The following is a 14,477-nucleotide window of genomic DNA, read 5'->3' as shown; positions in this document are numbered from 1 at the left end:
ATGTTTTCGTAAAAGAATATTTATAATGGTGAATACGTGTCTCACATTACAATTGACTTTTGCAACCACACAGATGCATAATGATAGAATGGTGTATTGGCCTAAGTGACACATTGCTTTTGTAAATATTTGTAAAATACAATTTTCTGTGCTAAGAAATTCCGCAGGACGCTTACAATGAGGGTTGTAGTGTTAGATAAAGTTAAGTAAGGCTTGGCTAGGCCAGATAAGGCAAGGTTAGGTTAGACTAGATTAGGTAAGGTTAAAGCTACTTTCTCGGTCACAGTACGTGGTGTTCTCCATTCCAGTGGTCTTGTTCTCTTTAACCGTTCTGGTTTAGTTTTCTGTAAAAGAAAACTGCTGTGCCGGCTTTGTCTGTCCGTCCTCCCCAGATCTTAAAAACTACTGAGGCTAGAGGGATGCAAATTGGTACTTTGATTATCCACCCTCCAATCATCAAACATACTGAATTGCAACCCTTAAGCCTCAGTAGTTTTTATTTTATTTAAGGTTAAAGTTAACCATAGATTGTACGTCTGGCAGCGCTTACCGTTAAACGGTCGTAGCTGATAGTTTTATACAGCACTATACGTTGTACAGAAAACTCGATTACGCAGAAGAAACATCAGCGCAATTTTTACTTGTTTATTTTGTATCTCACAAAAGTCATCTTTAAGCACACAGTTGTATCACACACAAGCTTTTCATTGACACGAAATCATGGTACCGGAGTAATGTCGGTTTTATAAGAAGGACGAAAATTATCAGCTACTCACCTGTAGATGTAACCTCGACTCTATATCGTCGCATTTGTTACATTTTCGTCCAGAACAAAGAAACCAATTCTTACGCCACTTTGCGTCGCCGATAAGATAAGGACAACGAAAAGACAACACAAACCCTTTGTCATCGGTCACTCCACGTTAGTTTTTCAGTTCCGTGCGTGCGTTTGCGGAAAACGGCGGATTTGCGGGATTAGTCTGATTGCAAGAAGAAGAAGAAGAAGAAGAAGAAGAAGAAGAGGAACTTCAAAAAACTTTGTATAAACTTCGGCAACATGCTCTACAAGGCCCTCTCGACGGTGAAGTTGAAAGTGGAGTTCAAACCAGTGGTGGACAACTTCGTCTTTCGGCTCCATTACAAATACACTTACACCATATTCATGGTTTGCGTCGTCCTCACGACTGTGTATGACATCGTAGGTAATAAAAATGTCTTTTTACATTTTCGTACTTTAGGTTTGATCAAATGCCTTCGATGGGCGATGAGACCTCGAGGTTACATTACAATTTTCAGTGAATGCTATTGATTTTGATATTTCGAGTGTACGGGGAATCTTCTATAGAGAAAGCCGAACAGAATGGCTTATAATTTTTAAAATGCTTTAATGATAAAAAGGATCCTATCTAACAGCTCTGTAAATGTTTTGATGATAAGAGGATTCAGTTTATTGCGTTCTGCTTGCATTTGTAAATATTTTAATGATAAAAAGAATTCTGTCTAATAGTCTTGTAAATGTTTTAATGATAATAAAGAGGATTCTATTTGTTGCGTTCTGCTTGCATTTGTAAATGTTTTGATGTTAAAGAGGATTCAGTTTATTGCGTTCTGCTTGCATCAATAAAAATGTTTTCATAAACGAAAGCGGCATCAAAAGCATTGTCAAATTTTCAGATTAATGTCAATATTTATGACCCTCAGTAAGTTTACCTTAACCCTGATAAGCGATTCACTCATGCTACTGTGAACTTATAATGGTTGCCTAGCACAGAATTCGTAAACGTGAATGTGATAAGCGGAATTCCTGGTTTGATTACTGCAATTACATACGATGTGTGCGAAGATCACGTTATTCATTAAACAAATGAACAAAAGTTATAAAAGTTTAGAAAGATAACTACATAAGAGAGGTTGAATATAAGGGAATAATGCCCATGCTTATATTCAGACTGATAAACGAAAGGTATGTAATTCCTATGCTTAAGTACCTGGAAATCATAATATCTTGTTATATCTTCTAAGAGAAAAAATGACACAAAAGTTATAAAAGTTTGGAGAGAGAACTAGATAAGCAAGGACAAATATATTAAGGAAATAATGCCCATGTTTATATTTAGATTGATAACTCTAAAATATGTAATTCTTATGCTTAAATGCCTGGAAATCATAATATCTTATTATGTCTTTGTTCTAAGAAAAAAAATGAAAAAAAGTTATAAACGTTTGGAGAGATGACCAGATAAGCAAGGGTGAATAAAATGGAATAATGCCCATGGTTATATTCTGACTGATACTGTATATGAAAGATAATATTATGTAATACCTACGTATAAATACCTGGAAATCCTGGTATCTTAATATATCTTCGTTCTAAGAGAAAAAATTAAATAAAAGTTATAAAAGTTTGGAGAGTTATAAATGTTTGGAGAGATGACCAGATAAGCAAGGGTGAATATAAGGGACTAACGCCCATGCTTATATTCAGACTAATAAATGAAAGATAATATTATGTAATACCTACGAATAAATACCCGGAAATCCTAGTATTTTAATATATCTTCGTTCTAAGGAAAAAAAAATGAAACAAAAGTTATAAAAGTTTGGAGTTATAAATGTTTGGAGAGATGTTCAGATAAGCAAGGGTGAATATAACGGACTAACGCCCATGCCTATATTCAGACTAATAAATGAAAGATAATATTATGTAATGCCTGAAAATCCTAGTATTTTAATATATCTTCGTTCTAAGATTATCTGCTTCACATTATTCTACAGCGACGTGAAGCGACAAGAGCCACCGACAGCGATAAAAATTTTCACTGATTAGGGTATCTCTTGAGTGGGCATTTCCGGCAGCATGGTATAAAACCGAACGATTCAGCTTATTTTTGGAGTCCGTACTTGCGTAACTGAAGGAAAAAAGAGAGATATATGTAATTTTTTTCTTTATGAAATTGTTAAAATTTTGCTTTTTTTTTTTTTTGTCGGCCCTTTCGTCACGTGAAAAACAATGGTTATCTTTTTGATTCTAAACGTAGTTGGCTTATATTCGCAAAGAAACATTCATGCAACATTCGTCACTTTAAGAGAGAGAGAGAGAGAGAGAGAAGAGAGAGAGGGGGAGGGTAGAAGGGGTGGGGGTTATACAATAAGCCAAATCTTTCGTTTTAAAAGAAGACTGATAACCGAGGCAGAAGGAGCACCCAAACTGGAGACTGGACAGTGTCAAGTTCAGTCCCTTTATTTTATGTCCCAGATCGTGCCCCTTATAGACCCTGGGTACTTTAAAAAGCACAATGAATAAAGTTACTTTCATCTGCTGCGAATGGGACAAGGGTTGACTCAGGCAACAGTAAAGTCAGCGTCAAAAACTCGAAGATATTTCTTGTCCCTGAAAATCACCGCCTTACAGTACAGTAAAGCATGCAAGCTGCTAACGGCAGCTAAATCTGCGTAAATGATGCGCTGAAAGTTCTCACTTCACAGACCCTCAACATCTCGACTTTTGAAATTTCTTAGATTTGTCAAGCCTTCGTCTCTGCGCCCGTGAGTGGCGCACGAAAGTTAAGCCAAACACCCTCAAGTATGATTGACAGATCTTATCAACTAAGACAGTTGTCTTTTTGTCGGTCACTTGTTATGTGTAAGCTGTGGGGGTCTGTGATCCAGTAAAAGGTAAATTGTGTTTGAAGGTTTTTAAAGGCGAAGCGGCAGTGACACAATATCTTTTATGAGGCGGAATTCAATTTAGTGCTATAATCCAGATAAGACTGAAGGCTTGATTATAGAGAAAAAATAGATGACCCTCTCAGTTTGTTGTTGATTACTGTCAAAATTTAATTTGTATTAATTTCCCCATTTATTTGTTATTTTCATCTTTATTTTGCTATTTTTTTAGGACTTTTTAAGAAAGTTAATATAGCCTTTGTGGTTTGTGCTACAAAAATAATTGCTTTGTTAGAAAAGCAATAATGATGATAATATTAATTCAGGTTATTATTGCTACATATATATATATATATATATATATATATATATATATATATATATATATATATATATATATATATAATATATGCATATGTGTGTATACACACACATATAAATAGATGTGTGTGTATCGAAAAATTCACTGCCATTGAAGTCTCTACCTTCTGTTCCCAGCCAAATGTTATTATTACCGTTATCAACAGGCAAAACGTAACCAATACTGCCCAATGAAACGATTTCCTTGTAAAAGATCTCCTGGAAATGAAATGCCAAATCACTAAATTTTTTTTTTTAAATCACTGTGAAGACTTTTTGTAAAAGCACACACCATTCCCCTCCAGGTAAGAAGATAGACTGCATGAACCCCATGGCCCATTTAGCCGAAGATGCATCGAAGGCCTTCAAGGAAGCGGTCGATGCTTACTGTTTCATCATGGGGACGTTCACTGTGGAACGCCACCACGTCGCCACCCAAGAACTGGAATTTCCCTCCGTTCCACACCCGGGCGTTGGACCCATGAAGAGGGGCGAGCCAGTGATTTACCATTCCTATTATCAGTGGGTGCCCTTTGTGTTGCTCACGCAGGTAGGGAATCGAAACTGAATTCGTAGGTTGTAAATGAAATATAAAATAATAATAATAATAATAATAATAATAATAATAATAGTAATATCCAAGTGGATCTTGTTTGTCCTCCCCCAGATGACAGTAGGGGAGACATGACACAGCCACCCACCCCCTGAAAACCAGTTTGTCCGGCCCGGGTGAGGGCGGGGTAAATTGGAGATCAGGAGGGTAGGGGAGACATGACACATCCACCCTCCTCCTACAAACCTGTTTATCTGCCCTGGGTGGGGCGGGTTAGGTAGGGGATCAGGAGGGTCGGGGAGACATGACAGGCAGCGCTGGGTTCCAGCATAGCGTAGCACGCTCCATCAAGATCGTAATAATAATAATAATAATAATAATAATAATAATAATAATAATAATAATAATAATAATAATAATAATACTTCATTTCGAATATGAATTCTTATATAAAAACAATGGGAAATCATTATTGAATTCTTGTGTTTAGAGTTATCAAGTCATGATGTTAATATTATGTTTAGGGTCATTCTCCCTAGCTGAATTTTTAGTTTAATAAAGGTTAGTGATTACTGTACCCTTGAATAATGAGTTCTTATTAGTTAATAGTAACAACAGGTGTTAAAAGAAATACTGATGAGTGCCAGGATTTCATTCACTTGAAAAACAGAAAACCTCCAGAATTGACTGATAATAGCTGTAGTTTGCATTTTCACTGTAATATTCTGTCAAAATTTATCATTGAGATAAAACTCAGGAAGCACATGTCATATGGATATGACAGTAGTCACTATATGTCTTTGTAGTTTTTAGTTTAAGTCGTTCTATTTATGTCGTAAGATGATCTTGGTCCATAAAAGAAAGTTTAACGTACAATTAGTATGAGGATATATTATGGCGTATCTCAGCCTGATCAAATTATTTTCTTATCAGGTTATTTTGGCTACTCTAACGATCAACTTTATGAACACCACTGTTATATCGCTGTTATTTTATGGAACATGCTTATTAGTGTCGATGCTAACAAACTGAAAAAATTAAGAAGGAAACAGTGTCTATGATGTTAAGCGTGATACTGCAACAAAAGGTTTGAGATGAAGTGGGAAACGGAGAGAAATATGTTTACGAGTAGATGGATCTGAGAATGAGAAATACGGATGAAGAGACGCTGCCTGAATAGTGGGTAAACTGAAGGATGATTGAGCTTAACACAGCAGAAGAAAAGAAGAAATAAGGCAGAAAGGAATGATGTTGGAGAAATGAAGTTTGTCCCATATGAATGTATATGTAATGTGAATAATAATTATAATAACAGTAAAACAATCACCACTAGAACGGTTGTTTGTGTCTATTTCTAAAGAAATATTTCAACTTACGATGGTAGTAAAGCTCCGTAATATAAAAGTAGGATTGTAAATGCATCGTCAGACCTGAATTTCTGTAATTTTTAGTGGAAGAAGTCAAATGAAATTTTATGACATGCTTATTCAGTGAACATGGCCCAGATTCGTATTCAACATTTTAAGGAACATTAAAGCATTTAAACTAATATTTTATACCTTATAAACGAGTTCAGGCCTACTATCACATCCTTGCAGGATTCAAATACATAACATTTGTGAAAATGGAAAACAAGTACTGTAATAATATTAACCATCATACATTATCTTCTGGGAATTTCCAATTTGGGCTCTGGCCTCATTATTTTTTAAACGACTTTCTCAAAAAGCTTTCTATTTCTGTGATTTCCTCAGGGGTCCTATTTTACGTCCCTCACTGGTTATGGAAGTCGTTCGAAGGAGGAATGTTCAAGAACGTGATCCAGAATCTCTCCATCAAGGACTACCTCGGAAATGGCAAGGGGATCCGGAATTACTTCACCAGAGAAACACAGTAAGGAGGAGAATATCTATCAAGTATCCGTATAAGAACGTGCTTGAGAGTACAAACATCGCTTGCGCTCTCTCTCTCTCTCTCTCTCTCTCTCTCTCTCTCTCTCTCTCTCTCTCTCTCAAATATAGTTTTTAGTTTATTTCTGCTACATTGTCATTGCCATACCATTTTTATTGTAACTTAATTAATATTACAGATCTCTCTCTCTCTCTCTCTCTCTCTCTCTCTCTCTCTCTCTCTCTCTCTCTCTCTCTCTCTCTCTCTCTAAGTATTCAGTTTCCTCTGTTGATTCATCTTCACCAAAACTAACCTTTTCTTATTTCATTCGTTTCGTGTGATTCTCATATGGTATCTTATATGGAAAGTTAAACTTCATTAACTAGTGTTTGTACATAAATACTGATGAGCTTATAGCAATATAAGTGTTACATGGAAATAAATTTACATTCAAGTCTCTTATAAAGATGAAAGGACAGTGTATAACATTAGCAATAAGTATAACTCTTGCAATGAAATGAGTATAACTTTTGCAGTAAAATAAGTATAAGTTTTGCAATGAAATGAGTATAACTTTTGCAATGAAACGACTATAACTTTTGCAATAAAACAAACGTAACTTTTGCAATGAAGAGTTACACGTAAAGAGTTAGTGTAAACGCTTCTTTTGGAACCGAGCGTTCAGATGTAGAGTTGCACTGAAAAACAAATGGGGATACAGGTTACTTTTCAAAGTGACTATCACTGCTTAACGTCAGTATTATAAGTGTTGTACAGAAAACAGTTAATACTGATCTGTTGTAATTCCCCTGTAGGTTTGAAGCCCTGTCAAAGTTCATCCGGTACCACATGAAGAGCCAGCGCTCGTGGGCGCTCAAGTTTTTCTTCTGCGAGTCTTTGAACCTGTTCGTTGCACTGGGGATGATATCTTTCACGGATTGGTTCCTCGGAGGAGAGTTCCTGCACTATGGGGTCAATGTAAGGAGCTAATATTAGGCTTTGGAGAATTTTGACTACGCGTACTGTGCAGGGATATCTCTAGAAGCTTTTGTATGGGCTGGACCATCTTGATGGAGTCTATAGGATTAGATTTGTCTCTGACCAAGATCACCTGCATTTGTACTTAGTAGTGGTTATATATATCTGTATATATGTAATATCTGTGTATATATACATATATAAATATGTTTATATATAGATATATATATTTATGTATACATAAACCTTTGTGTGTGTTTGTGTGTAAATACCAAGGTCACAAACGTTCAAAGCTCGGGTTATTTGATTATTTTTTTATATGACTATTAGCGAATATTTTGTTATAAGTTTACAACTAAGTAGGATTTTTTTAGCAAATTAATTATGAATACTTCATTAATGAATTTATGTAATTACTGTACTAAATGTTTCCTGATTTCATGCAAGGAAATTTGAGCTCTAATCATTCCTTTTTAATGATCCATACTTGTGTTTATACCTCTTGTGAAAATTCTGTCTTCAAAATTCTGTCCTCAAACCATGTTTAGTGCTAAAAATTGCTATAGTTTTGTTAGGATGTTGTAATCATCGTATTCCCATAGAATGATAAACGCTATCCATGCAACCATTTATATTATTCATCGATTTAATTAAGCATTGTCAATGTCAGATAATCATTTACTTAATTGACATTGAATTCTGAACTGTAATGTATTATCTAGTTACCAGTTAAGCTATTTGTTACAAACAGATTGGTTGATTGGTTACCTGATTGTTTAATTGACAGATTGATTGATTCAGTCGACAATCATATCTTGCTAAGAAAGACTTAGGAATTATCATGTGTACGAATGGGAATAGTAACTATATTTCTAATCATTATCAGAGTAAAACTTATAAATAATAATAATAATAATAATAATAATAATAATAATAATAATAATAATAATAATAATAAATAATAATACATATGCAAATATGATAATCAGGGATTATTATACAGAGAATAATTTCCTTTTGCCTCCTGTGTGAATGGGATTTGTAAATACATTTTTAACCATTATCAGAGGAGAATTCATGTTAATAATAATAATAATAATTACATTGCAAATATGATAATCAGGGATTATTATAGAAATCATCTCTTGCCTCCTGATGATTGTCAAGTATAACTTATAATAATAATAATAATAATAATAATAATAATAATAATAATAATAATAATAATAATAATAACGACACACAAGTAGGACATTTCTGATCATTACCAGACTATAATAATAATAATAATAATAATAATAATAATAATAATAATAATAATAATAATAATAATAATAATAATAATAATGACATACACAAATAGGATATTGTGAGAGGAACCATCTCCTTATTCCTCTTCTTCTCACTGACAAAATACATTTAAGAAACTTAATTAACACTGATAACACACTCCTAAAATATCCTTCAGGTCATCGACGTTCTGGGCCAGGACCCCGAAAATCGAACAGATCCCATGTCCCGGGTCTTCCCCAAAATGACCAAATGCATCTTCAGGAGTTTCGGCTCCTCCGGCACCATCCAGATTCACGACGTCATGTGCCTCGTTGCGACCAACATCATCAATGAGAAGGTGAGTTTTCCTGATTGAGTGATGATGGATTTTTTTTTTTTTTTTTTTTTAAGTATCCACTTCCAGACCAAAACTGAAGAACGCATGGAAGAGATGTATCAGATTCTTAAAGAAAGAATGGCTTTAAGAGTCGCGTGTGGTTTGTGACTAGTGAATCATTTTTTTTATATGTTGATGCTTTTAATATTTTGGTAGTATTTAGGCTCTGATTGCAGTGTGACGTTGTGTCCGAGGTCCAGTAGACCTTGGTTGTGTCACGTTTTCTGTCTCAGTAATGAGAAAACACTCTCCTGTTTAAATAACTTTGTGCGTATTGCACTTACAGTGTATTTCGAAAGTCAGTAAAACTGTAAATCCATTTATTTTTATAAGGAAATAAAGATTATTCTTTATATTTACAAGAATGTGGGCCTACTTATGCATAACTCTTGTTTTAACCAAACCCTCCTTACAGATGCGCGTTGAATTAGAAAATCGATCATAATTCAACACATACTTGCAATTCTTTGCATCGTAGATTTCAAGGTCCTTATTTTAACTTGTAAATTTAGTTAGAAAAATAAACATACCATATAAATGAATACTTTGTCATTACAGATCTATGTGTTCCTTTGGGCTTGGTTGATAATCTTGACAGCGGTCACAAGCTTCTGGCTCCTATACCGCCTCCTCACCATTGTCCTCCCTCCGTTCAGGAACTTCGTTTTGAAGGTAGGCACCTTTTATTAGCATGCAGAATTCCTTATTTTTAAAGATAAATAGTAACTGCGAACCTAAAAACTCTAAACACCCCCTCCATGGACTTTGCACCTGGTCATCAAATGTGGAGAATGTTGTGCTTTCTTATAGCTACAGTTTTCCTTTGATTCTATTATAAATTTTAGAATTGTTTTATGAATACCTGACTTCCAGCCATACATAAGTCCTGTAAATTGAGCACTCACAAATTCAAACCCTCTATACCGGTTATTTTGGGGTACACGCCAGTTCGGGAAGTTCTTCCAGAACTGATCCGTGTGGTATGGGAACAGCTTTGCTGTTCTCATCGATCTCTGAGCAACTTACTACCAAGCAACACTATCCAAATTTTTATTTTATCAGTGTAACTGAAAATTACTACCGGTACTTCATCTTCTACAGTTGTGTTGCTGCAGGCTGCTCTAATTTTGCAACCATTTCCACTACTAGTCAACATCCATGGAACTCTGAAGTCAATGTGATAACCTTTGTAGTACATTAAATCTTGGTTGATTGTTGATTACATTCCCAAGATCTTAGCCCTCTAACAACCTGAGATGCTGGATAAAGGTTTGAGGTTTACATTTATTTCGATTTTTTACTGCCTTCAGTGCTACGAAGAATCAGTGAAACCAGTTTATTAAGTTGATGACTTTTTTTTTTTTAAATGGAAGACAATGGTGACTTCATCCTTCTCTCTTTAGCAACACTTTCCGCGATTCTGGGGTTTCTCGTCTCTTTCAGTCTCAGTCGTTATTATAAATCTGTCTCTTTGCTCTGCCCTAAGCCTGACCACTCAACTGAAGCTGACTGTTCCAGTTTGCCTTGTCTTCTATCATTTTAGTCTGCAGAGCCTGTAGGTGAAAGGCGGTCAATCAACCTGTTCTTAATGGAATGGTGGAATGCTAATTAGGATGTATGTTTCACAGAGTAGATGGGAGTATCTATGCCTCTATTTGTGACAGTTCAATCATCTTAGATGACGTATCTAAGCTGTGTTATGCTATATGATGACAACATAACCATACTTTCGAAATTTGAGTTTGCTGCAATCTCTAAACCTTGGCCTTCCACAGTCCTTGGTTTAGATCTGGTGCTTGAGGATACACTCGAGTGCTTTTAAGTGTATCCTCTAGCGTAAGTATTCTTGAGGGATTGTGAGTGCAGCTTCCATGAGATTTTACTTTATACAGTCTACCAAATATTGTATATGTTTTTGGAGTATATTGTAACTAGCTGTGATTGCTGTTTCTGATTCATTGTAAGAAACAAAGCCTCTTGACCTCTAGGCATCTTTTTAAATTTCTGATGGATTTAGCGATGTCTATTGAAATTCTCTTTGCGTCTAGCTCCTTCCACACCACTGAAAACCTTAAACGTTCATACCTTGGTTAGAGGAATGATGCACAAGAGAAGGCAGCTTCACTGCTCTGAGTTGAACTATGAGAACTTTATTGAATATCATCGTGAAACAAACAGTTTACAGATTTTCTGAGAAAAATAAAATTGATAGTCAGAACAACAAACTAAAGGAAATAATTTAAACTCACCTCTGCTAGACAAGGTTAATAGCTCCCATCTTTGGATCTAGTATAACTACAGTACCTCAATTTTTGGAAAGTGATTTGGAAATACTGACCATCCCGATGACGAATCAATGTACTATGTAATGCCTCTGAGGTTACAATGTTCTGGTGATAATTCCTTTGTTTGATACCTGTCTGCCTGAGGCACACCCCACCAAATTAGTTTTTCTTTCAACGGGCATGGAATAGATGCAAGATGACCCAGACAAACAAGATGGCAACCATCTGGGTGTTTGTAGGGGACTTACTCATTTACACGTTTTCCCTTTCTCCTTTTGTAAATAGCAATTTTACTGAAGAGCAGGAATAACACTTAAGCTACCAGTTAGAATTAGGTTCTGTATATCTGGGATAACCGTTAAGGTTAGATTCTGTGACATATCAGGACACAATTTAGGATTAGATTCTGTGTATCTTAAGACATTACTCTGCTTTGAATGTTAACAAGGCTTGTCTTCGATTTCCCTGTAGCTTTGCGTAGAGAAATCGAGGAGGGGAGACTTGTCCGTCATTCTTGGCCAGCATTCCTCCCTGAGCGAGTGGCTGCTGCTGAGTCAGCTGGCGACGAACATGGACTCGGGCGTCTTCAGCGATTTCGTTCACGACTTCGCGCAAGACCTTTTCCACACCACTGCCACTCTTCGGGTGGATGACGTCAGAAAGAAGAGACTGCTGACTTGATTGTCCCAACTAAACAGATAGCACTGGTTACAACTAAACCGCTGTTTTAAGCGTTTTTCAACCACTGTGTTATATATAGGTGACAAGGGTGAAAATGAACTGTGTTCAGTGTTTTTTTCCATTAATATTAACGGATATAGTTTTTCTTTAAGCGGGTCTAGTTTTAAGCAGTTTCCAAAGTCCCTTGATGTTGCTTTGGCTTAATATTATAACATTGTATGCACACGGGTACAAATTCACGTTTCTCTGCCTTTGAAGTTTGTCTTTATTTCTGAAATAACAAAAGACATTTTATTATAAATTTATTTTTATTTGTCCTCGATTTTGACGATTGCAGAACCATTTGTGTAACTTTGCCAAAAGATGGATGATGACCTTGAATTATATGTTTCCTCTGGGTAAAAGGAGGAAATCATTATCCTCTTTGACATGGGTGAATAACATGACTCTTTCACAGAGACCAAAATATGATGTAGTCACGTATCACTAAGAATAAGAACCGGCACTGGCAGAAAGCCGCCTGAATCAAACAACGACAACAATTTCTGAAGATTAAGATAAAACCGTTCTGATCAAACTTGATTTGATATATCCAAAGCAACGATATGAGGCGAAACAGATATTGGTACAAATTGGAAACAGAATAGTGGAGTAATAGTTTCTGAAAAGGAACACAGAATAGGCCATTAGAACAGTGGAGGAATAGTTTCTGAAAAGGAACACAGGATAGGCCATTAGAACAGTGGAGGAATGGTTTCTGAAAAAGAACACAGGACCAGGCCATTAGAACAGTGGAGGAATAGTTTCTGAAAAGGAACACAGGACTAGGCCATTAGAACAGTGGAGGAATAGTTTCTGAAAAGGAACACAGGACTAGGCCATTAGAATAGTGGAGGAATAGTTTCTGAAAAGGAACACAGGACTAGGCCATTAGAACAGTGGAGGAATAGTTTCTGAAAATGAACACATGATAGGCCATTAGAACAGTGGAGGAATAGTTTCTGAAAAGGAACACAGGACTAGGCCATTAGAACAGTGGAGGAATAGTTTCTGAAAAGGAACACAGGACTAGGCCATTAGAACAGTGGAGGAATAATTTCTGAAAAGGAACACGAACTAGGCCGTTAGAATAGAGGAGGAATAGTTTCTGCCGTTAGATTAGAACAGTGGAGGAATAGTTTCTGAAAAGGAACACAGGACTAGGCCATTCAGAATAGTGGAGGAATAGTTTATAGGAACACAGTTAGGCCATTAGAACAGTGGAGTCTGTTTGTAGACATTAGGAAGTTGAGGGCCATTCATGTATCACACCTTAGTTTATAATTGTTACATGATATTTCAGTCTGTTTGTAGACATTGAGGCACAACGGAAGTCACAGAGGCGGCGTGAACAAAAAAGAATGAAAGCAAAGGAGTTTCTGCATATTAGACCAATCTGTTGCGCAGTCACAGTAATTGGCTCTTAATTGTAGCTGACAAGCAATAAATTGATCAATGATGAACCGTATAAACAATGTCATTACGGCATGATAGCAAAAGTTACGTAACAGGCTGCTTTTATTGGGAGTTTGATTTGTGCCGAAAGTGAACTTAGAGGAAATTATCTGTCTCTAATTATAATATAATTTATATATATATATATATATATATATATATATATATATATATATATATGTATGTTTGTAAATGAACGTTATTTATAAATAAACTGATCAGAGAAGTATTTGGAATAAACGGGTAGTAGGTTTATGCAAAAACTGAGAAAAAATTTGAATTCTGTTTGAAAGCCAAAATTTTAATAAATGAACTGTTTAGCCAACTCTCCACACACGTTAGTGAAGTATGAATGCGGAATGCAACTAAAATTAAAAGGTTGCATACTACATGCTACACAGGAAGCGTTGATAGAGTGAGAAAGGCGGAAATACATAGATGTGGTAAAATTAGTCGCTTAGGCGAAAGGATGGATCGCAGTATTTTGAGATGGTTCGGCTCTGTGGAAAGAACGAGGCGGAGATCAGTTGGCAAAGTATTAGGGGGGAAGGAGAACGAGGCATAGAAATGGTTAGGTAGATGAGAGTGGAAGCGGTATTGGAAAGGAAGGACCCTAATATTCTGAAGGGATGAAATTGATTCAGGATAGAGATGAATGGACTCACGGTATTTTGACGCTCAGCTGATGAGCCTCCTGTTTGGTGGGCGTCTGGAGTTGCTAATACTGTAATGTTTTGGAAATTTGGTTTCAAGATCCCTGGCTCATTTTGCTGTAATCTCACCCAGAACTGCAGGACACGTTAAATACAGTTTGGTAACCATACATTTCGGGATCCTGATTTTCTTATGTGAACTTATACGTCTCACTTTGACCCCATTGTTCCAAATCTGTATCTTCCAG

The 14,477-nt window shown here is 35.9% G+C and overlaps 1 protein-coding gene across 1 annotated transcript; it reads left to right on the top strand.

Moving 5' to 3' along the window:
• Positions 1 to 924: 924 nt before the first annotated feature.
• LOC136846108 (innexin inx2-like) lies at positions 925 to 12,383 on the top strand. The gene is made up of 7 exons (XM_067116848.1): positions 925 to 1,202; positions 4,332 to 4,577; positions 6,334 to 6,472; positions 7,285 to 7,447; positions 8,916 to 9,077; positions 9,675 to 9,788; positions 11,873 to 12,383. Exons 1-7 carry the CDS (start codon positions 1,058 to 1,060, stop codon positions 12,080 to 12,082), a joined length of 1,179 nt encoding a protein of 392 aa, XP_066972949.1. The 5' UTR covers positions 925 to 1,057; the 3' UTR covers positions 12,083 to 12,383.
• Positions 12,384 to 14,477: the final 2,094 nt, after the last annotated feature.

This window comes from Macrobrachium rosenbergii, chromosome 14 (assembly GCF_040412425.1).
Source record: "Macrobrachium rosenbergii isolate ZJJX-2024 chromosome 14, ASM4041242v1, whole genome shotgun sequence".
NCBI lineage: Eukaryota > Metazoa > Arthropoda > Malacostraca > Decapoda > Palaemonidae > Macrobrachium > Macrobrachium rosenbergii.
This window is presented reverse-complemented; position numbering and strand designations above follow the sequence as displayed.

Bases quoted from the DNA above. Each gene is read 5' to 3' on its own strand.
- LOC136846108 (XM_067116848.1), top strand. From the start codon at position 1,058: ATGCTCTACAAGGCCCTCTCGACGGTGAAGTTGAAAGTGGAGTTCAAA. The intron at 4,578-6,333 runs TAGGGAATCGAA...TGATTTCCTCAG, and splicing joins CTTTGTGTTGCTCACGCAGG to GGGTCCTATTTTACGTCCCT. The intron at 7,448-8,915 runs GTAAGGAGCTAA...AATATCCTTCAG, and splicing joins TCCTGCACTATGGGGTCAAT to GTCATCGACGTTCTGGGCCA.